The sequence below is a fragment of the Nothobranchius furzeri genome, chromosome 14, assembly GCF_043380555.1.
Source record: "Nothobranchius furzeri strain GRZ-AD chromosome 14, NfurGRZ-RIMD1, whole genome shotgun sequence".
Lineage (NCBI taxonomy): Eukaryota > Metazoa > Chordata > Actinopteri > Cyprinodontiformes > Nothobranchiidae > Nothobranchius > Nothobranchius furzeri.
The window spans coordinates 19,153,296-19,176,889 of NC_091754.1; the positions used below are offsets into that span (position 1 = coordinate 19,153,296).

The 23,594-nt window shown below is 42.3% G+C and overlaps 1 protein-coding gene across 4 annotated transcripts in view; it reads left to right on the forward strand.

Annotated features, from left to right (window-relative positions):
- The window catches only part of tanc1b (tetratricopeptide repeat, ankyrin repeat and coiled-coil containing 1b), a 143,998-nt gene that overhangs the window by 25,621 nt on the left and 94,783 nt on the right, over positions 1–23,594 (forward strand). For all 4 annotated transcript variants that reach the window (XR_008564430.2, XM_015966599.3, XM_015966600.3 and 1 more), the window contains exon 3: positions 23,123–23,326. Coding sequence is in view for 3 of the 4 variants with exons in the window: in XM_015966599.3 (XP_015822085.1) it covers positions 23,123–23,326 (204 nt within the window). In the remaining variant the exon portion in view is untranslated. The remainder of the gene's footprint in view (positions 1–23,122; positions 23,327–23,594) is intronic.

Below are 23,594 nucleotides of genomic sequence, written 5' to 3' on the forward strand. Positions count from 1 at the left end.
TAACGAGAAACAACAGACCTTAAGCTGACTTGCACAAGAATAAAATGCATTATTGGATCAGTGACTGGCAGAGTTTTGTAAGCCTTTAATGTCATTTTAAAGAAGTAAATCTTACTTAAAGGCCAACCTAATTTTAAAGAGAGATTATGTGAGAAATGAAGGGAATGTTTATAATCTGCATACAAAGCAATGGTAAGAAGGAGAGACCTTTGTTGCCTCAGCTGTGGCGGTGAATGGTACTTGCTGTCTCTGCAGTTTCCATCAGCTTCTTGGGTGTTTTGACATAAAACTGACTTGTTGCAAGAGCAAATTGGTTACAAAGTTGTTTGTTTTTCTTGGAGGATCCCTTAAATTTGTAATGCTGCATTGATGATGGAGGAAGTTGGATCTGCTTGAGAGATGCTGAGTCCATTGGAATTTGTGGTTTTGGAGAATTTTGAAAGGAATGATAATTTTGGTGGTAAAGAGAACCGCTGGCACCTTAGATGTTTTTTTTTATTTACCTTTTTGTTCACCACAACAGGAAATTCTTTTTAGTCTTTTTTTTATGTGTGAAGGCTTTCCTAATGAACAATAGCCACAGGTGGTTGAGCAGATTTTTGTCAAAGAAAAAAATGGTTTCGTTTGGGCAGGTGTTGAAACCTAAAACCCATCATCACAAGCTGCCTTTCATTAGCTGGATATTTTCTAAAGGCCAAGTTCACTGAGAAACCATGTTTTACTCATTTATTATTTGAATCTTATCGACCATTCTGAGTTTAACAAGCAGGCTAAATGTGAAACTAGTCTTCTACCCTTATTTCCTGCATTAGCCGCTAATAAAAACAAATTAGGAAACTCTTGCATTAGAAAAACCTGACATTTGCACGCCATGAAGTCAAGTTTGCTCACAACGGGGAAGGCTGTTGTTGATTTAGCGTCCCAAGAGAGAGCAGAGCACATCACAGCTAGTAGAAGCTAACCGTTTGCATTAGCAACTTCACAACATGGCAGAACTCCTTCAGGCTTTTGTTATTTGTGGAGATAAAACATCTGCGTTGCCAAGCAAACTGAGTCAGTAGTAGAGTTGTGTTACTGTTATCCAGTCAGAGGTGAGATATTCGAATATCAAAACCTGCCGCCTTCTGCTCACCTCTGCTGTGGCTCACTTTTAGTTCCTGAGACAAGAATGCCAGAGCTTTGTTCCCCACAGACTCACATTTATTCTAGAGACTACTGCAAATGCGTTGGGAAAAATGAATGAACTTTGTCTTTAAAGAGTTTGATTTATGTCTAAACTATGTATTTACTGCTCTTGAAGTACAGTCTTTGTCTCTGTGAAGGAAAATGTAACACATTTCATGTAGATTGTCGTCAGATACACAACTTACCCCGCTATAGGCAGCATAACACCCAACTGCATGCATTCATCTGTATGTCATTTACGCATTGAACACATTTCTATCAATGTTACTCATTTGTCATTCAGGCTTGTCGATGAAAGTGACAAAGAGCCACTATGTGCACACAAAAGTGTTGTGCATAACACTGGACAGTAGTTTACATTAATGGCCCTTACACATTAGCATCGGCTCCACTCCGCCTGGACCGGGTTGGGAGTATTCTCATTCCCGTGAATAACAACCAGATGTCTTTTCAGCCTTCTTCCCGAGGCGGTCTGCCTGTAGCTGAACAGGGCAGACACGCCCACTGCTGGCTGATTGGCCGACTCAAAATCACGCATACCATTAGGGGGAACCTCCGACTGGCAGATACAATCAGCTCGTAGGGGCTTCCCACATGCGCAATTCATTATCATTCTGGATGCTGTGGAGTTAACGAGCTTCTGACTGAAGCCGTTTTACTGCTGTGAGGGACACACGCACACACACGCACGCACGCACACACAATAATGTAAGGCAAGGAAGCACCATCAGAGGAGCCGTCTGCCCCGGCAGCATCAGGTCTTCCACAGCAACCAAGTTAGGATGCTCAGAGGAGGGGGACCCCCACTTCCACTTAAACACTACCTGTAGAGCGCCCAGGAAGCGACAGTCGACCACCGCTCCTGGGGCAGAGGGCCGCTACAGAGAAAACACTGGATTAAAATGAGTAAAAATATGAAAATAAAGGCTGCTTTTGTTTAATAATGGAGACAACGTGGACTTCTCCGTGCTCTTTTGCCCCGCCCACATGCTCGGAGATGCGCTCATGACATCACAGGCCACAGACCGCCCACATGCTCAGTCATGTCCGCATTCCTAAGGCAGTGTGGAACAAGCCAGGCTGGGGCGGGTGGAGTGGAGCTGATGCTACTGTGTAATTGGCTTAAGTAACCTAGAATATAAAATTTCTAATTCAAGATTTTTTTAATGAGTCATGGTAAAGTGCAAAACACAAGGAAAACATTGTGTTTCCAAGTACCAACAAAAATCGGGCAAAAGACAGCGTGACGGAGTCACTGGCACTATCTTAAATCACGAGTGTTAAAACAGCCGTAGATGGGAATAATTAGAAATATTGCTATTTATGTACCAGGGTGAAGGCTTTATTTATTTTAATAAATGCATTTTCTTTTTAACAAGAAAGTAAGAAACCAAACGAACCCACTGCTACTGTGTATTTTATTTCCTATATATCTTATACAGAAGTGTTCATAGTAAAGTTCACACATTACTAGCTGTAACCTAGTCAAATTTCTCTTGTAAATGTCAAAAACTCTCCAACAATGTTAAATTAGGCATTAAATGAACAGTTCATCTGTCTACTGAACTATTTGACTGCAGAACAGGGAAAAAACTCCAGTATTGTCAGATTAGAGATTTTCAATCATACAATTCTAAAAATGTCACACTACTCACTTGCTTCCACACAAATGGAGCAATGACGGCAAAATATCTCCATAAATAATATTTGTTGAATATTTATTATGATATTTAGTCCTTAGACTGGAGTCACTCACTCCTACTTTAGCAGTCTGCAATTGTACCTTTTTAAAAATTCTTTGTGTTACGAAAGCAAATTCTCCAGCAGCTATAAGTCTGCTTTTAATGACCACTTGACCATTTTGTGTCTGAATATTTTGAGTGAAACCGTATTGACTACAAAAAGCTCAAAATGGTGCCATTGGTCCAAAATTAAAACAAGATAAATAGTAACAACAGATAGACTTTAAAGTTTTAGCTGTTAATCTCTGAAAATATACTTTAAAATGTTGTTGAAAATGAATTGAATGATGTCCAGTTGTAGAAAAATATTTGCAGCTTTGTAACATATACCCACAAAAACCGGGTCTTAAGTACATGGTAGTGGGTCTAAGTCTCTGGGCGATACCATGTTTCCTTCTACAGGAGCCTGTGAGGACAAAATGCATTAACTGAATTGCAACAATCGGTTACAAAACTTTCGGCATTCATAAGCATTGTTGATTTATAACGGCTTCACTCGTTGCCAGTGATGAAAGGGAGGCTGGTGTGCTTGTCATTTTGCTGGAGGTTACGCTCCCAGGGATTTTTTAACCTTATGGCCATCCCTTGGTATGGTCTTACTCGAACACAAAAATACTGCTTACTTGTAATGATTTAGGTAGGTACTGCCCCCTATCACCAGGGAAAATACACACAGTCACTTTAAGCTCGTGTTTGCTGTATTTTTTCTGCTTCCAGTTATGTTTACATAGATTTTCATGTCCAGACAGTTATGGTGAGAGTTACAAAGGAGGTGAAAGAATGCACCTGATTCACAAAGGAGACCATTCAGCTCACAGACCTACATGCTATCAAAGCTCTGTGCAGCCAGCAGGCAACGATTAGCAGGGCGTAGCTCTTACCACATCTTTTATTTACACACACACACACACACACACACACACACACACACACACACACACACACACACACACACACACACACACACACACACACACACACACACACACACACACACACGCGCGCACACGCACACACACACCTCAGGTGTATCCACATTAGACACACCCCGTGTTTCCTACTGAAAAGCTAAATAAGAACTCTTGGGAGATGCTGTGAACCCCGTTGGCCAGTCTGATTGTTTCTGTTCTGAGATTTTAAAACAAACTCTGGACCTGGTGCTGCTATTTAGCATGTCTAAGAATGAAAAGTGTGAGCTAATCATTTTCTACATCCCATTTATATAATCTTATTGGACAAACTCTCAATAAAAGCGCTTTAAAACCTTTTTTTTTCCCAAACATAAGACTTAAGGAAAAGAGGCAGCCTAACAATGACTTTTGTTTATTCACACATCAGAATCATTTAGGTTTGACTCACGTTGCTGTGGTTGAAAGGTTGCTTGATATTCAAGCAGTATTTCACAGCAGTAGCCAGGTTTCATTGCTAGGGGTGTAACGGTACGCTAAAATCATATTCAGTTCAGTGTTTTAAAGAGCTCGGTGTGATTAATTGACTGTATTTATTTACTGTATTTACTGACTTATTTTATTATATTTATTTAATATTTAATATTTATTTAATATCTGAAGCGGTTCCTAGTGAGCAGGTTCAGGTGTCATCACAGGATGCTGATCTAACATGATGTCTTTAATTATTTCACAGGTTATTTGTGCAGCTATGAGTGTCACGCTGTCACAGTTGTGTTTGACTGTTGATGCTCCGTGTTTTTATTTCTGCAGCGAGCTTTAAAACCTCACCTCACACTGCCCAGAGTTTCTTCTTTAAAACTCGTATTAAATAACAAGCTTCCTCCGCCTCGTATTTTTCGTTGTAGGATGAAAACTTTACATCAGTTGTCAGGGGGAAAGTTCAGCAGACGTGATTGTTTACATTTTTGCAGCTGCGTGCCTGCAGTGTGAGAGAAGAGAGGGAGGGTCGACGCTCCGTTCAGCGTCTCTACAGGCTCCACAGTAGCAGCGACAGCCGGGATTGATCTGCTCTGAAAGGCGTTGATCAGAATTTGCAGATCACATTTTTTAAACAGAGATCAGGCAGCCATCATGCGTCACTCAATACAGCGTCCGTGCGGAAACTCGCCTAGGAACTTTTATCTGCTGCGCTTAAATCACGCAGAGAAAAATTCATTATTTAACGGAAAAAGTAAACCGGAACAGTACGCAAGTGGACTGAACCAAACAGGTCCAACCGAAACGGGTCAACACTCCCCCGTGAACCATGTTTCTGATTTGTATTCATGTGGATGAGAAACCTCCAATAACAAAATATTTTGGCGTCCAGGGTTTGTTTTTGGGTCCATTTGGAAGAAAAAGTGTTTCCCTGTAAGTGGGGTTGAAACAAGTTTTGCTGAATGGTAAATGCAAAAGCAAACTTGCTGGTTTAACATCTCAAATAAACTTGGATCAATGTTGGATAATTTTCCATGTCATATGTCACTCAGACATTCATACACTGTAAATCAGCTAAACCTGAAAGCAGGACCTGCTGCATAGCAACGACCCCCACCCAACAGTCACTTTTGCCACTTCAAAAAGGAGGAAAACATTTGATCAGTTAACATGCCCGGGTGTTTCAGATGGCCTTTGAAAGGGTGATAGTGGCTGTCATAGCAATTCATTGGTTGGAGGAGTCAGCAGGGCACAGGTTTTTCTAATTATAGCACGACCTTTAAGGCCAGACACATTCTTCCAGTCTGTTTATTTTTTTCCTTTACACATTCAAACCTTTCTTAACAGGCTTACCATTTTAGTTATGAGAATTGTCAACCACAAAACATACAAAGCAGTCGCTGATTTTGGCCCACCTTTAGTTTGTTTAGATGTTTTTCCAACAGCTTTCAGGGTTTTGTCTGATTTGTTACCATCGCTATGCAGACACCGTTCCATGCTGTCACAGTCTGGCCTCCTTCAGAAGTAGGTCTAGTTGTTTAAATCTGTATTCATCTTTGGCCTTGACAATTTCTGCTACTGTATAGCACGCAGTATTTCTCATCTGTCAGTCTTTTTATTAGCATTCCTGTTACAAATCTTCAAGTAAAGCATGGTTAAGTCACTCTTTGTCTCGTTTTTTTCTCGCCCATATCTGCTTAAATTGCCAATTTATGAAGAGAAATGGGAAATGTCATGGTGTCTGGTCAGTGCTACCCCATCACCTTCTGCTCCTCCTCCTTATCCCCAAGACACACACACACAGACTCTTCACTGCCAGTCACTTTTCCCCTGGGGCCTTTGAGGAAAGCATTCCAGTTCCAGGCTGCTGCAGAGCTGCACTTTTGAAAAGATGGGCAAAAATTTTTGTGTGTCAGTGTTGTGCAGTCTTTTTAATTTTGCAAAGAATAATTCAGGTGTGTTTTATCGTACAGAGTCACAGACGAGCTCCTGGACCACTGGCATTAACTAGCAACCCTTAAACCTGTTAGGCGTATGTTAGAACAATAAGTAAATGAAATCTAATTGCTGCAGATGAAATTCAGATTTCATGCCTTCACCACAGTAGGAAGCCTGACTAATGCTAAACAAAACTGCAAAGAAAGGTGGAAACTGCTGCAGGAAAGAGGCTTTCTAATTGGTTGCACTTAATTTCCCACGTGATTGTTTTTCCACCAGAACTAAAGCAGGAGGTTAAAGAAGCGTAAACAGAACGTGAAGCAAGGTTTAGTTTGCTTTGTTCATTAGTTTGAGTTTTACAACCGTTTTCCAAGCTTGCTGGCACCATATTTTGATGGTTTCTATGACTACCACTGGTTTGCTAAGTGGCTTGCTGTTAGAAATGCCTCTAGGGGGAAAACACGGATTCCTCCTAGGGTTTGATTCAACAGATTTGCTTTGCAATCCTTTTTGTTGTTTTAAATTTAATGAAAGATTTATGTTGCATTAACATTTTAGTCCTTGATCGTAGTTGGCTCCACTGAGCCCCCTCCCCCCACGCTGTATCCTTTGTTGTCTGGTTCCCTCTGCTCTCTGTGGGTCGCTGTGTGTTAACCATGACAGCTTTTGTGAGACTGTCTCACATCTCGGAAGTACACAAGGAATCCTCATTGGCACCCAGTCTAGCGAAAGAATTTTCCCTTTTGCTGAAATGTCCTGCGGTCATCGTGCTTTGTGTTTTGAGTGAAAGAATATGCATTCATTAGTCTTTATATTCTCTTTAGTCTGCATAATTAACTAATGGTGAGCTGATCTCTCTTAAATTTATGTGTTTAATTAAAAGTTACAGATAATTTAATATGATCTCTCAGCTGAAATTTGTCATATTTTTGCACTATAAACAGCATCTTATTTCAGGGCAGCATAGATTGAACCTTCTATTTTAAAGACTGTATCTTCCAGTGAGCGTTAGCTTTCCTCTGCAACAGCTTTACTTGAATGGAGAAAGACATTTTCCAGATTTATATCCATGAAAAACATTTCAAAAGATGTCAACAGCACTTAGAATACTGATAATGTAAAAACTTGACACTTCCGTTGGTCCTGCTCATAACATTTATGGACAGGATATCCAAGCGCAGCTGTGGTGCTGAGGGTGTGGAGTTTGGTGGCAGGATAATCTCCTCTCTGCTTTATGTGGATGATGTGGTCCTCCTACCTTCATCAGGCTCTGACCTACAGCTCTTGCTGGGGAGGTTCGCAGCCAAGTGTGAAGCTGCTGGGATGAGGATCAGCACCTCCCAAGTCTGAGACCATGGTTCTTGACCGGAAAAGGGCGGCTTGCCAACTCCGGGTCGGGAGAGAGGTCCTGCCTCAAGTGGAGCAGTTCAAGTATCTCGGGGTTTTATGAGGGAAGGAGGGAGCAGGAGATAAACCGGCGGATTGGGGCAGTGTCAGCAGTGATGCAGACGCTGAACCGGTCTGTTGTGGTGAAGAAGGAGCTGAGCTGGAAAGCAATGCTCTCGATTTATCAGTTGAGCTACCGCCCAGTCCTCACGGTCATGTGCTTTGGATAACGACTGAAAGAACAAGATCGTGGATCCACGGGGTGGCTGGGCACAGCCTTAGGGATAGGGTGAGGAGCTTGGACACTCAGAAGAGACTCGGTGTAGAGCCGCTGCTTCTCCATATCGAGAGGAGTCAGTTGAGGTTGTTTGGGCATGTTGTTAGGATGCCTCCTGGACGCCTCCCAAGGGAGGTGTTTCAGGCATGTCCTGCCGGCAGGAGGCCCCCCTGTCGACCCACGACACGTTGGAGAAAGTACATCTCCAAACTGGCCCAGGAACGCCTTGGTGGCCAGAAGAGCTGGTGGAGGTGGCCGGGGAGAGGACGGTCTGGAACTCCCTAGTTGGGATGATTTCCCCCACGACCCGGACCCTAATAGGCAGAAGAAGAGACGAGACTTCCTTCATCCTAATGAAATAGTGTTTTGTTTTATTTATTTTTGGGTTATTTTGCAACTAGCCTTAAAAGCACCAGATGGGACATGGTTTTTATTCTCCCTGACTAATTTAGTCAAGATTTAACAAAACACAAAATCCTTTACACTTTATATAGTTCGAGGGTTTGAATTGAAGGTGAGTGATTATGGGGATCGAGGATTGTGATGGATTGGTCTGTTGACAGTGAGATTTTAGAATCTTCATAATATGTTAAAAAGACGAGAAAAGATTAGTTTCCGCCCGGACCATTTTAGATGTGACGCACACTAGAGCTGTAGCGACGCGTCGGTGACGTCGACGGCTCGATTCTAAAAATTTGTCGACGTCAGATCCGATAGTCGACGCACCACGCCCACTTGTTGCATCCCCAGGAGTTTGTAAATAGAGGTGGAATCTGCCTGTTTTTCCTCTAGTTTGCCCTCTTCTCCGCCTTCACTAACATCTCCGCCAAATACAGAAGACCCGGAATAATGTCCGTCCGCTACTAGATTCCTTTCCTGTTTTGTCCGCCTTTGTCTCCCGGCAACGGACAACAACTTCCGGGGTCAAATGTGCTGCTTCGGCCCTTACCGCAGATGTAGAAAATCACTGGGAGCGTTTCTCCCCTCACAAAGGAGCTTCTTTCAGACATTAGGAGAGCTGTTTTGGTGGTAGCAGTCTCTCCTCCATGCTGGTCTGTTAGCTTTGCGTTTTTGGTTCATTTAAACTTTGTAACTTGAACTTAATATTGGTAAAGTTACTGTTAGCATTTTCGCTAACGGCTTCTTGCGTTTGGATAAGCTGTTACATTTTGGTTTAGAGTTCATCTTTTTTGTGGTGTAGATCTTCCTTTTGTTACATTTGGAGTGTTGTGTTTTGGTTTTGTTTAAAATCGGTACTGACACGCGATCGTTCATGTCGGTTCATTTCCTTTAATGTTTTCTGTCTTTTATTTGCGCCTGATGTGTTTCACTGCTGTGGAGCGGGGCGCATCACCTTGTCCTCCGATGACGCACCGATCACTGATGCGGAACATCAGAAATGTGTTAAAAGAAATGTGTTTAACTTTGAAAATGTGGGCGCAATTTGAATTGTCAAAAACTCCAGTGAACCATTAGTTCATTTTGCTCAAATAGAAATAGAGGCCTGCCTCTAATTCTGGCCCTCCTTCCAATAAAGGCCTGGAGCTTGATGAGCTTGAGTCAAATACAGGCCCGGGCCTGTATTAGAGGATTTACGGTAAGTGACCAAAACAAAGTAGCATGGAGACACTCCGTCTCCAACCACCTCTCAGGCAGCAGCCTGCACTCCCAAGTTCTACATGTCACCAGAACATAACCAACCACAACACAATAAAAGCAGTGTTATACAAAATGGAAGGCCTGTAGTGTTAATTCTCTTACAGTACCAATTCATCAATTTTTTTGAGGAATTTATTTGAGATTTTCTGGTTTTTATTAATTGTGCAATAGAAAAATAATCATTAGATTAATTTTCTAAATAGTCATTAGAATAGTCGACTATTCGATAAAATAATCGTCAGAATAATCGTTTTAAAAATAATCGTTTACCCCCAGCCCTACTGATGAGGAAATATAAAATCACCATTGTTTTACTGAACAATCACACGATAATAAATCACAGTGCATTAAGTGCCAACCACAGCCTTAAGACATGTGTTGAACATGCCCAAGTCCATACTTATGAGACTTGTATATGTAAGGTTTCTCTATAGGAGCGTCCAGTAGAGTGTAAGGGGCCACAGATCTGCCCCCCAAAGAAGCGTAGGAGATGGAAGGAGCTCCAAGTCTCAAGAGATCCAAGAGCTACCCCAGAGTGCAGGGACCCCTGGAAGACTGCAACCAGAAAAGCCCCTGCCCTCCTCGAGAGGCGCAGAGAATTGCCCCTGGGAGGCCACAACCAGCAGCCGCAGAGTCCCAGGAGATATCAGCGGCAAGCCTACAGGCCTGTCCGCAGCCTCCCACCCTCAAGCTGGCCGAGCCCGGAACCCAGCGACCCGGGACCCATGGGTGACCAGCTCCGCCGGGGACCCAACAGAGCCCAGGGACTCAGATCCCACCAGGCAGCCACCAGGATTAATCAGGCAGGCGCCAAAAATCTTAAACCCCCTGACCCGGGAGCCGTGAACACTCGGGCAGACCAAGGCACCACACTCCACACCAAGTTTGGCAGGGGGAGGGGAAGATATATAGCAGCAAAAGAAGACCCAGGAGAGGGGAGGAGTCAAGGGCCCCACCTGATATATACAGTCATACACAAACACAGTCACACACTCCCTCCCTCATGCTCACACATACACATACAACCTGGAACTTAGAAAAATGCATGCCAGATACCCACTCATGCTCCCCATACACACCCTGTTCACTCTGGTCCCAGTGCTGCTGCACAAAGGGTACAACCATCACTGGTTCCCAGAGTTCGATCCTTTCTGCTGGGGTGCTGATAAACAGGCTCCCCCGCCTAACGCCGAGCAAAGCGACCCACCACCCCAGACCCCAGCCAGATGGCCAGATCCCCCTCCTAGCCTCCAGCCCCGGGAAGCCAAGCGACAACAGTCTCCCTCCGCCTGCTCCAATAGTGTTGGTGCGTGTTGATGAGGTTCATTCGTGGCTGTGGTGAGCGGGCAGTGCAGGCTTATGCCAGCTGATGCCACCACACCACCCCTCTTCCCCCCACAGCCCTCTGTGTCTAAGTGCAGTTTAAAATTGGAAGTGGGCACCGGCACTCGGGATGAGGCTGAAAAATCCCCCTGCCAAATGCCGTTGAATGTGCTCACTCCCAAGGCCCTAAGTGTGTGTTTGCGTGGAATGTCATTGGTGGAAGTGTTTAATGTGCAAATAAAATTGGGGTGTAGGCTGCCAAAGGAATGCGGAAATGGGGTCCATATCCGCACCCCCTGACTTGTCCACCCCCCAAGGTCCTATGTGCATGCTTGTGTGATGATGTGAGGGAGCAGGAGGAGAAAAATGTGTGGGGATGGGGATGGGGAGGAATGGCTTGAGATCCCAGCCCATCTTGCCAGGGCAGCAGCATCGCAAAACTCCACGGAGTCTGAGGGTACCAACGCAGCCCCACCCCAGCAGAATATCTACTCCCATCCCTTCATTTGCACAGCTTCCAGAATATATGACATAGGACATCCAGTTAAGGTTGGGTCCTCCCCCTCCTGGACACCCCCCTCCCCCGTGATGGGCAGCAGAGGAGCCAAGGCCTACTCAAGGCCCCTGAGCCCAGGCCAGGCACTGCCGCATGTTCCCACCTTCTTCCTGGCAGCATACATGTCAGGACCCGACCCCAAGGCCCCGCCCAGATCCCCACTCGGGGCTGGCCACCCTCACACCCCGAGCTCCCAGGCCCCCACCCACAAAGGGGCCCCACGCACAATCGCCAGTAGTCCATCCCTCAAGGCAACCCAAGCACCTCCAGAGGGGGGGCAGCAGCCCCCTTCCCCCCCGGCCCCAGGCTCCCCCAGTGAACCCACCCTTGGGGAACGCCCGGATACTCCAAACTCAGACCCTCCACCCCATCATCCACAACATTCTGCAGGACAACATCAATGACCCCCCATCATCGCTATGTGATGGAACCGATAAAAGGAGCCCAAAGAGATTGAATTGAAGTGGAAGCAGAGGCTGTATCAAGTGCAATATGATCTAACAAAATATTTCTATACTGGTTAATGCAAGGAGTATCTCTATTTTTCCAGTTCATGAGGATAGTTTTCTTAGCAATGCATATGGGAGTCAGAACCACATGAACCAAAGATGTTTCAATGGGACATTGTCCAGGTTTCCCAGCAAACAAAGAGAGGGGGGAAGTTGGGATATGACATTTCGGACACTTTGACAGGTCTTCACATACTCTACCCCAAAATTCCTGGACAGGTGGACAGGACCACAGTGCGTGAACGTAATTGTCAGGAATGTTTTTAGTGCAGTGTGTACAGGTGTCAGACGACACAAACCCCATCCTGAACATCCGATGGCCTGTATAGTGTACTCCGTGTAGAATTTTGTACTGAATGAATTGTAAATTGGGGTGTCTGATCATTTTAAACATTTTTAAACAAGTTTGGGACCAGACATTCTGGTCATAGCTGACTGATAGATCCGCCTCCCATTTTTCAGTAGGGATTGCTATTCTATTGTCTTTTTTGGACAGTGTCTTATAACATTTAGACAGTAGTTTGGGGGTTTGATATTATAGAAGTCTAATACCCTTGGTGGTGTTTTTAATTCTACTTTATTGAGCTTAAATTTTTTATTTAACTACATATTTAATTTGGTCATATTCTAAAAAGCTATTCTTATCTATTCCAAATTGGGAGACCATTCTGTTAACTGGGATGAAGTCCAATCCTTCATATACAGTCTGGTCCATACATATTGGGATATCGACACAATGTTAACATTTTTGGCTCTATACACCACCACAATGGATATCAAATGAAACAAACAAGATGTGCTTTAACTGCATACCGTCAGCTTTTATTTGAGGGTATTTACATCCAAATCAGGTGAATGGTGTAGGAATTACAACAGTTTGCATATGTGCCTCCCAATTTTAAAGGGACCAAAAGTAATGGGACAATTGGCTTCTCAGCTGTTCCATGACCAGGTGTGTGTTATTCCCTCATTATCCCAATTACAATGAGCAGATAAAAGGTCCAGAGTTCATTTCAAGTGTGCTATTTGCATTTGGAATCTGTTGCTGTCAACTGTCAAGATGAGATCCAAAGAGCTGTCACTATCAGTGAAGCAAGCCATCATTAGGCTGAAAAAACAAAAGAAACCTATCAGAGAGATAGCAAAAACATTAGGTGTGGCCAAAACAACAGTTTGGAACATTCTCAAAAAGAAGGAATGCACTGGTGAGCTCAGCAACACCAAAAGACCCGGAAGACAACTGTGGTGGATGACCGAAGAATCCTTTCCCTGGTGAAGAAAACACCCTTCACAACAGTTGGCCAGATCAAGAACACTCTCCAGGAGGTAGGTGTATCTGTGTCAAAGTCAACAATCAAGAGAAGACTCCACCAGTGTGAATACAGAGGTTCACCACAAGATGTAAACCATTGGTGAGCCCCAAAAACAGGAAGGCCAGTTTTGAGTTTGCCAAACAACATCTAAAAAAGCCTTCACAGTTCTGGAACAACATCCTATGGACAGATGAGACCAAGATCAACTTGTACCAGAGTGATGGGAAGAGAAGAGTATGGAGACAGAAAGGGACTGCTCATGATCCTAAGCATACCACCTCATCAGCTGGAAGTGTCATGGCGTGGGCATGTACAGCTGCCAGTGGAACTGGCTCTCTTGTATTTATTGATGATGTGACTGCTGACAAAGGCAGCACGATGAATTCTGAAGTGTTTTGGGCAATATTATCTGCTCAAATTCAGCCAAATGCCTCAGAACTCATTGGACAGCGCTTCACAGTGCAGATGGACAATGACCCAAAGCATACTGCAAAATCAACCAAAGAGTTTTTGAAGGGAAAGAAGTGGACTGTTTTGCAATGGACAAATCAATCACCTGACCTGAATCCGATTGAGCATGCATTTTGCTTGCTGAAGACAAAACTGAAGGTAAAATGCCCCAGGAACAAGCAGGAACTGAAGACTCTTGCAGTAGAGGCCTGGCAGACCATCACCGGGGATGAAACCCAACGTCTGGTGATGTCTATGTGTTCCAGACTAGGGCTGCAACAAACGATTATTTGGATAATCAATGAATCGGATGGGGTCTCGACACGATTAATCGATTAATCTGATTACATGGGGACATTGTTAAAAACTGCTAGGGAAACGTTATTTCTCTCCTTCCTTCACTTTATTAAACACAACATTATTAGAAAACAGTTCAATAGCAGAAAAACAACATGCCATCAGCTAAATTGTCTTATAAGGTGTATAGACAGAGACCCTAAGCTACATCTATTTGTGACCTAAAATGCTTGGTCCAAGTTAAACAGCTTAAAGAGCAAGTCAACCCCTACCAGAGTCTAACTCCACTCCCACTTCATGTTTGAAAAATGAAACACATGCTGTTGCCTGGCAGACCGAGAGGGCGGAGCTGCTAACAAATACACACACAGTCAGGCTCACAACAGCATTGTGACATCTTAATGTACCAGTTTACATCATAGCATACTTCTTAGCCAATAGCGGTGGCAGATTTAAATTAAAATACAGTGCAGAGTTTTTACCTGACAACGGCACAACACTGCCAGTTTTAGGCAGAATATTTAAATTTGAACTTAGATTCACTGAAGTGCCAAATTATTGACGACACGTGTCTGCAGCACGATTAGACACTCGTTTATTTAGTTTATCAGCAAAAAAAAAATGTTTATTTGTGGTGGCTTGCTCTTTAAGGGGAATTCTCATCTGTTTTGTTTGATCTCATCTGTAGACATTTATTATAACTGGGGATGTCAAACAACTAATTTTTAAATGTAATTAAACATAGGCTGTGAATTAATCAAAATTAATCACTATTTCCAAAAATGACTGAAAAAATACCAAATAAAACAAAAGTAAATGAATGCCATGGAATGGAAGAGTTGCGCAACACAACGAATCGATGACACAATTCGTTGCCAACGCTTTTAGTAATCGATTTTCATCGAATTTATCGATTCGTTGTTGCAGCCCTATTCCAGACTTCAGGCTGTAATTGACTGCAAAGGATTTGCAACCAAGTATTGAAATGTATAAGTTTGATTTATGGTTCTTATTGTGTCCCATTACTTTTGGTCCCTTAACAAGTGGGAGGCACATATGCAAACTGTTGTAATCCTACACCATTCACCTGATTTGGATGTATATACCCTCAAATAAAAGCTGACGGTCTGCAGTTAAAGCACATCTTGTTCGTTTCATTTGATATGCATTGTGGTGGTGTATAGAGCCAAAAATGTTAGCATTGTGTCGATGTCCCAATATTTATGGACCTGGCTGTATGTGTTCCAGGTATAGGATTCCTTTACTTTTCCAGTCCGGAAGGTTCATCATTTTGTTATTTTGCAAAATATCAGGATTATTCCAGATAGGTGTGCATCTGCATGGTACTAGTGAAGACGCTGTCATTTTAAGATACTCCCACCATGCTGTCAGAGAGGTGCTGATACTAATACTTTAGAAGCCTTCATGTTTTCTTATGCTTGAGCTAATAAATGGTAAGTCTGAAAGCTCTATTGTATTGCAAAGTGTCTGTTCTATATCTAACCAGGACTCATCTAGTGGGTTATCTTGCAACTATCTTGGTATATATTGCAGCCTGTTGGCTAAGAAATATGATAAAAGTTGGGTAGATCCAGTCCTCCTCTATCTTTGGTCTTCTGAAGCATTTTTAAGCAAATTTGTGGAGGTTTATCCTGCCAAAGGAATTTAATGATTGAGGAGTCCAGAGATCTAAACCAGTCAGCTGGTGGCTTGTTTGGGATAATTGAAATAAGTAATTTATTCTGGGTAAGACCATCATTTTAGTTGTAGCAACGTTAGCCATGAGTGATATTGGTAAGGATTTCCATCTTGCAAGATCATCTTCCACTTTCTTTAAAAGTGGGATGTAGTTTAGTTCGGTTAGATCTGCCAACTTGGGCGAGACATTAATTTCTAAATAATAATAAACTTTTATTAACCTTGTAAAGCAGGGTTATTTAATTCCAGGCCTGGAGGGCCAGTATCTAGCATGTTTTAGTTTTAACTCCGTTTCAGCACATCTGATTTCAATCAGCAGGTAATTAACGGGCTTCTGCAGAGCCTGGTGAGCCACTGCACAGGTCATTCAGCCACTTAATCAAGTGTGTTAGAGCAGAGAAACCACTAAAATGTGCGCAATACCAGCCCTACAGGACTGAAATTGAATACCCCTGCTTTAAAGGGTCAGTTTAGCACATACTGGCTCAAGAAAATGATTTAAAAATATGAAAGAATTTTCTAAATATTCATTTAACCCAACTTTGGAACTACATTAGCATTATTAGCAAATGTTAGCACAAAGCAGCTAATTATTAGCTTTATCTCTGTTTTTAATATAGAACTGTGTTTAACATAAAGGAGTCTTATGGGTTCATAGTTGAATGAAATTAGGAACGTTTTAAAAAGTTGACAATGTAAAAAGTTGTGATTTCATTGTAAATTAAAAAAGACCATGATATTGGACTAAGATTTTCCCACTCAAATCAGATTGATTAGCACTGTATTGCATTTACGTCTAAATCAATGCCCTGAAACAATATTGGGTTGTTTTATGGGTTGGGTATGCCCTTGTGGGCTCTGGACCTGCTCTTTGATGAGAAGGAGAGAGCATGCAAGGGACTGTAATCATTTTTACATCATCCAGGGACCAGGGCTGTGTAATTAGAAAGGGCCGACTTCTTCAACCACAGCAGGGGCAGAAATTGTAGGCCTCATCCCAACCAGGAGTTTGGAAAGTGACTGAAATAGCTCCGGAGAGTTCCTGTCCTTGTGTCCATCTCTGTATTTTAGTATCTGTCAAGTGGCAGCAGCGCTGTCACCATCACCAACTCCTGGATGACGAGCTTTAATGTGGCACCTTTTGTCTTTCAGGACCAAAATTACATCTTAATCCCTTTAACATGAAACCTGAATCAACCACATTCTCCTGTGACTGAACCAAGTTGAGAGCCACTGGCAGCTGTTGGTGTATAATCCCGCAGCCTTCCTCCAACATAGCCATGCAGCAAGTTTCATTACCCATCAGAAATGGTCTTTCATTATAAAATCCTCAACAGCTTTATTTCTTCTTATGAGAACTAAATTTATAGTAACTACTTTGAAAATATAAAAGGAAAGATGCACAGTACTTGAAAATAGTTTCTACCCCAATTTATTAGATGCGTGTAGGTTTAAAACCTTGCAATAAATATTACCGGGGCTTTGTGCGTACGAACTGAAGATTCAAAAAGCTCAACCTGAAGACTCACAAGTGTTTCTCTCAGTCTACATGTAGAATGTCCCTGTAAGGTCAAGGTGACTGCAGGTCATGACCTTACTGGCTCGCTTGCAGGCTCCTCCACGTCTGCAGGCATGTCGAGGTGTCATTGGAGCCTTTCTCTTTCCTGTTTCTGGCATTCTTCTTTGTTTAGGAGCCCTTTAAAACACAGGACAGCTTTGTGTCCACTCCATGGAGGTAGTGGCATTCAGAAAATGGGCCCCTGTTTTTGATTAAACCCCAAATTCTCACAACACCTCTTTCTTGAAGAGATCTGGAGGGTGCTAATAGCGGTTTGCATTCTGTTATTTCTACAAGCTCCTGAGCAGCAGACAGAATACCTATTTAAAAAACAAAAAGCAGAACCAAAATGAATCACCAGTGGCTCACCACATCTGCAGCTATGCCGACATACAGTCTGCCGCACCAGTTAGGTAATGCATGTTTTCTTGACGTTGATAATTCGTCCTTTTTAATTTGCGGCGGTGATGAGTGGGCAGCTTTGATTCTGCAGAATAGATTAACGTGCTGCAAGCCTGCATCGTGGCTCACAGCTTAGTGGTGATGGTTTTTGGTGAAGCACAACCAGTTTTTTCCATCGTTGGTATTAACTGTAAGTTGGTAATTTGTAATTCTTGGCATATGCAAAGACTGTGACTTCAACAAAGTAATACTTTTTGACAGGTAAGAAAAGCGTGTTAAAATGTCACATCATAATCGGAGCCTTTTTTTCCATCTCGCAATTTTCTGCTCACTTAAATTGTATTTTAAATGACTGCAGTTAGAATAATTAGGTTTTATGTCCAAAGATGAATAAAGACAGATGTCAAAGTTAGTCATATCTTGAATAATTGCAAACTTAACTTGTAGCCATGCGTTTTACAGCTTATATCACAAGTGTCACCCAGTTGTGACAGACGAGGCCATGTACTCCTGTAGCATTGTTTTTGTAAAACTGAGTATCAGGCACTTTCCATTGTTGGGTACACACAAACTCATTTTTAGAAAAAAGGAATCCATCCACACCTAACCGCATAGGTGCATTAAGTACACCTACAGGCATGCCAAACCTGTAGGTGGCAGTAGTTGCCCAAATCCGTCCAGGTCTGACCCTAAACCAGTGTTGGCGTCTTTGCCTTTGACGTGGAATAGCTGGGTGCGGGAACAAAAACATCATTAGGCTAAGATAACTGATAATGCCAACACATGTCTGATGGCATCCATGCTGTCTGAGTGTAAACACGGCTCATGCGACGCCAGAGCCTTTTTGGTTATTTCTGTCCGCAAAGGCACAAATCTACACTTTGGTTGTAGCTTTTTGAAACAATCGTTTTAAATGCTGCATAGCTGTGCTTTTGTGTGGGTGATGGGACAAACCATTTATAATATCTGTTTTGTGAGATGCCCTGCATCGTTTTGACTGCAGCAGTGGGTGATTACCGTCAGTGGTCTGACTAAAGCACTAATGAAGGTGAAACGCTCTTCAAAGTCCAACTGTTTCTCATGAAAACCCTAAAATACCGGCTGAGAACAGTCAGACTGAGTATTTAGGGAATCACATAGTATCTTTACTGTTTATGGACTTTGTTATTTGTTCTACTAGCTTGATGTCCTTCTCATGTGTTATCGAGGCATGGGAAATGCTCACAGGCCCATGACCCTGGGTTTAAATACACATGCCAGCTCTACTAGGTTCTACTACTTGTAGTTTTTCTTGTTTGAGTCTATATTAAAGGTGCAGTATGTACGAATATAGTGAGAATTTTACAGTGAGAAAATTCCAAAAGAGAAGAGAAGGAAGGTTAAACTGAAACACATTTCATATCCAGCTGGCTGTGGGGATAGTTAATTTTTCTCCTTTTAAAACAAAGGAAGGAGGGACGTAACTACTGTTTACCATCAGTGAGTGTAGGGTTGCCATGTCTCCTGTGACCTAATACTGCATCGCTGACTATTGTAATTTGACGATGGCTGGCAAAAATCTCCAGAGTTGTTTAAAGTGGTCGCAGTAACTAAATTTTACAGCAGGATGTCATTTTGACTTCATTTCTACATAATGTACCTTTAACATATTAAGTCTGCTACTGTTTTCTGGCAGTATTTAATTTTGTTCATGAAATATTATTGTCATGAATGTATTGCAGTTTGAATTTGCTCATGCATGTTGTTTAAATGCTGAAGCAGTCAGCAGGAGACGTTCTTGTGCTGTTTCACTTCCAGCTTCTGCCTCTCGCAGGCACTCGTTCATTACGCTGAAAAGCCAATAAGAGCGATCTCTCTCAATGTCACACCTGATGCCTGTTCAGCACGCTAAATCAGATGACAAAACTTTAATCGGATCTGACTGTGCCAATATTTCTTTATACAGTGAAAAGACAAGGATGCTTCCCAATACTCCTGGCAGTTGAATGTGGGCTTGGTATTCATTAAGAGCTCTTAAGGGTGACGGTGGCACAGGAGTTAAGTGCTCGCCCCGTAATCGGAAGGTTGCAGGTTCAAGCCCCGCTCAGTCTGTCGCTGTCGTTGTGTCCTTGGGCAAGACACTTAACCCACGTTGCCTGCTGGTGGTGGTCGGAGGGACTGGTGGCGCCAGTGCTCGGCAGCCTCGCCTCTGTCAGTGCGCCCCAGGGCAGCTGTGGCCCCACCAGTGTGTGAATGTGTGTGTGAATGGGTGAATGACTGATTGTGTTGTAAAGCGCCTTGGGGGGTTTCAAGAACTCTAGAAGGCGCTATATCAAATACAGGCCATTTACCATTTAGCTCTTGGTTTCGGAGGCTCTACAGGAGAAGCTGAAACTCGTCTTGTGTGTTTTCACTCTTGCATCCTGGAAGGTGCAGCTCATTCAGCAACGGTTTTTGGTATTTTAATTGCTGAAATGCATTGATCAGAGATAAATTACATTGCTATTTAGACATGTAATGTTATTCAGTCCTGTTGTTTCATAAGAGAGGAGAGTTTGAATCTCAAGGAGTAACTTCCTGTCTTGAATCTTCCAAAAACATGGCTTTTTTGGTCAAATTTACCCCTAGCCTCTGAAAATTCTTTTGAGGAGATAAAATCTGAGCTTCGTTGGAAGCTTTGTGTAATAAAAATGTGTTACAAGGCCCCACATATGGATTAGATCCACTCCGTCACACTGAAGGCTTTAAAAATGGTTGGCATTTCCCTACTGACACATTTGTTGGGTGTTGTGCAAAAAGATGGGGAATTATTTTGATGAACTGCAAACCTGGTCTTTATTTCCTTTTGATATTGTAGTTTTTTTACCACTTTGTAAAACAAGCACCGAGCGTTTCCAACACATAAGGAAGAACCCAGACTCCATCCTTGGTTGTGGAGTAGAAAACCAGCACTTATTTTGCAGGGTTATTAAAGGATGCTGGGAGGCTGTCGGTCTAGTCTACATATGATTTGTGGATTTATAAAACCCAATGACCACGTTCTTGGAGTCTTGTAGGGTATCGAAGGACACGGAGAACTGGATGTGGACTATAAATAAAGACCACCCAGTTCCTAAACGACCAAAATGAAAGTTGTATATACCAGTCTGTACTTTCTCTACGGGTTTCACAAGCTCCCTTCAGTTATGACCTTTTCTTGACTACATCTATAGGAGCTGTTTACTTATTGATTGTATTTGTTGGAAAGGCAGACCTCCACATAAAAACTTCATCCTGCCTGCTTCAACTGCAGAGATGTCCGATTGGAGCTTTTCTACAGGTTTTCAGAAAATCTAACAAATATATTAAAAATATCTCCAATGTTAACATCGGACCAACTGGTCAATTACTTCATCCACAAATCAGTTCTAGAGCATACTTGGGTTTTTGGATCACCTCACACCTGTTGCACACTTTTCTAGTTGTGAAAATGCTTCAAAAACAATTTGGAGACTAGATCTTTCTACAAAGCACCAAGCCTTTATTTTTAAACTGAAACGGTATTATTAAACTGCTTCATCAGAGTTGGAGATGGTTTGCATCAAGAATCATGTGGCTGTAAGATGGAGCTTCTGAGTTATTGTCCTAAATCATGTGCCAACAGTTTTTTTTATTGTAACAATATTTCTTTGCGATAAAACTTCTGTTACAGGAAATCCTGATTAGTCACCTTTACTGTGAGGTACAGCTTGTAGGGATTGTTGGGAAGTATAACGAGCAACAGCAGAAGAGTCGTGCCCTAAAAAGTATTACGACCTTGATTTTAGAGACTCGAAGAGTTTGCAGCTTGTGAACTCTGTATTTAAAAATTGGTACTAAGTTGTAGGCTGTGTCAGGCAAGTTACTTCAAAACTGTAGTGCTTTATTTATTACTTGTTATCCTCATTTTAAAGTAATTCATTGCATTACAATATTACTGATTTTAAGATGTAAGGCATTACACTACTTTTGCATTACTTGAAGTTACTTTCACCAATACAACTTCAATATGAATCTGGTGATCTGACGCTCAGTGAACTCTTGACATATCCAGTGGAAAGTGATGCGGTATCTGAGCTAGGATTGCTGTTAAAACTGTCAGATATAATAACAGTGCTTTAAAATGACTGTTTATTACATAAATGCAACAACAAACTGTACTCTCAGCACGCTGCCATCTTATATTAGCTGAGCAGGAGTGAAGTTTATTTAGCCTTGGTCCCCAAATGCCTTGATACGGCCCTGGATGTGGGACTGACTTTTGAGGGTGATCTGATTCTATCACATGTAGAAATATTAAATGCATAAATATTATTGCTTTTCACTTGTAAAAATGTGTATTGGGAATAAATCTACCTACATTTATTTTCTTTTCAAGCGCCTTGTTTTTTATTTACTTTTTATTTTATTTCAATCATTTCCTGCCCTTTCTCTCTCTAACCTTCCTGCGTGCTGCATCTTTTCTCAGTCTTCCAGAAAAACTGTTTCCTAGATTTCCTGTTTTTTAACTACAGGCCAAAGAGATCTGCCGTACGCAAAAAAAAAAAAAAAAAAAAAAGCTTAATATGCGCTGTGCTCCAGCAGCAATGAATTGAAATGACAGGGGCACAGATTATGAACTCAGCTGAGGCAAAGCACGTCAGAAAAGTACAGAAAGTACCAGAGAATATGGGCTGATATGAACGATCGCAAGTGAATATTTTTGTTTTGGTGGAGCAATTTTGTGAATGTTACAGCGGCCACACGCAGGATGCAGCTGGAGTATTTGAGCCATTACCGCTGCACGCTGCATCCCCTCTGCTCATAGAATGGCCGCAAAGCTGAGCCCATAAATGATGTAATATATGTAGATACAGGATCTTTTTTCAGGCTTCCCGCAATTAGAATTTTTAAGAATCCTACATCTTGATTCTGGGTTTAAAAATGCATAGTAATAACAGCGTTACTGACAAATGTACTGAGTAAATAATACCGTTTTCTTTCCCTATTATGCCTTACATTACCACATTACAGCAAAAAGCAAAGCATTACAGTAATTAATTACTTTTGTTTTGCATTACTCCCAACACTGGTTGTAGGGATGCACCGATATGAAAATTTGGGCCAATCCCGATATTATGACTGAAAATCTGTATTGGCTGATACCGATATTGATGCCAACATATCGTGCATCCCTACTAAGTTCTGTTAGCAGACTTGCTAACAAGGTTGATATCTGGTGTTGTCTAAAATATGTCTGGTTGTGTGTGAGCATTAACTTTCTGTTCAATCTCAATGTTCCCCTGTGCTCATCAGCATTTTACTTTCAGACATTATGCAAATGAGCATGAAGTATGTTAATGAAATCGAAGTAAAAAATATTTAGATTTTGTCTCGTTTAGTCACGTAACACGTAGAAGTTGTGAATAGAAGCGGCGTGTTGTAAAAGGTTTTCTCCTCTACAGGTGATGTTCACGGCCACGGTGCTCAAAAAAGGTTCCCACCTGAAGGAAACCTCCATCCCCAGGGGCCTGGGAGCGGACATCCGACACAAGAGGATGTTTTCAGGCTGGGTTTTTCTAAAGGAGTGTCCATGTCTCTGCCTGCCTCGCCCCTTCTGCCACGCCAGTCCTACATGATGCCTTTACGCCCCAACAAAAGATCACCAGGTACTGGATTCAATTCCTGCCTTGCGCTTTGTTGCTTCTCTGTGTTTTTTAACCTTTCTGTTGAATTTATAAATCCACATTTGAACACCGTTGGTCAGTTAAAGCGCCTCCTCATTAGTACCAAATATAGATTTGTTATCCTCGTGGAAGTTTACTGAATCCTTGTCCACGGTTATTTAATTTGATAGGGCCAAGCGTTGTTGAGATGTGAATTCTGAGTAATTGGAATACCAACTCCTTACTCTGTAGGAGTTTCTATGCATCATAA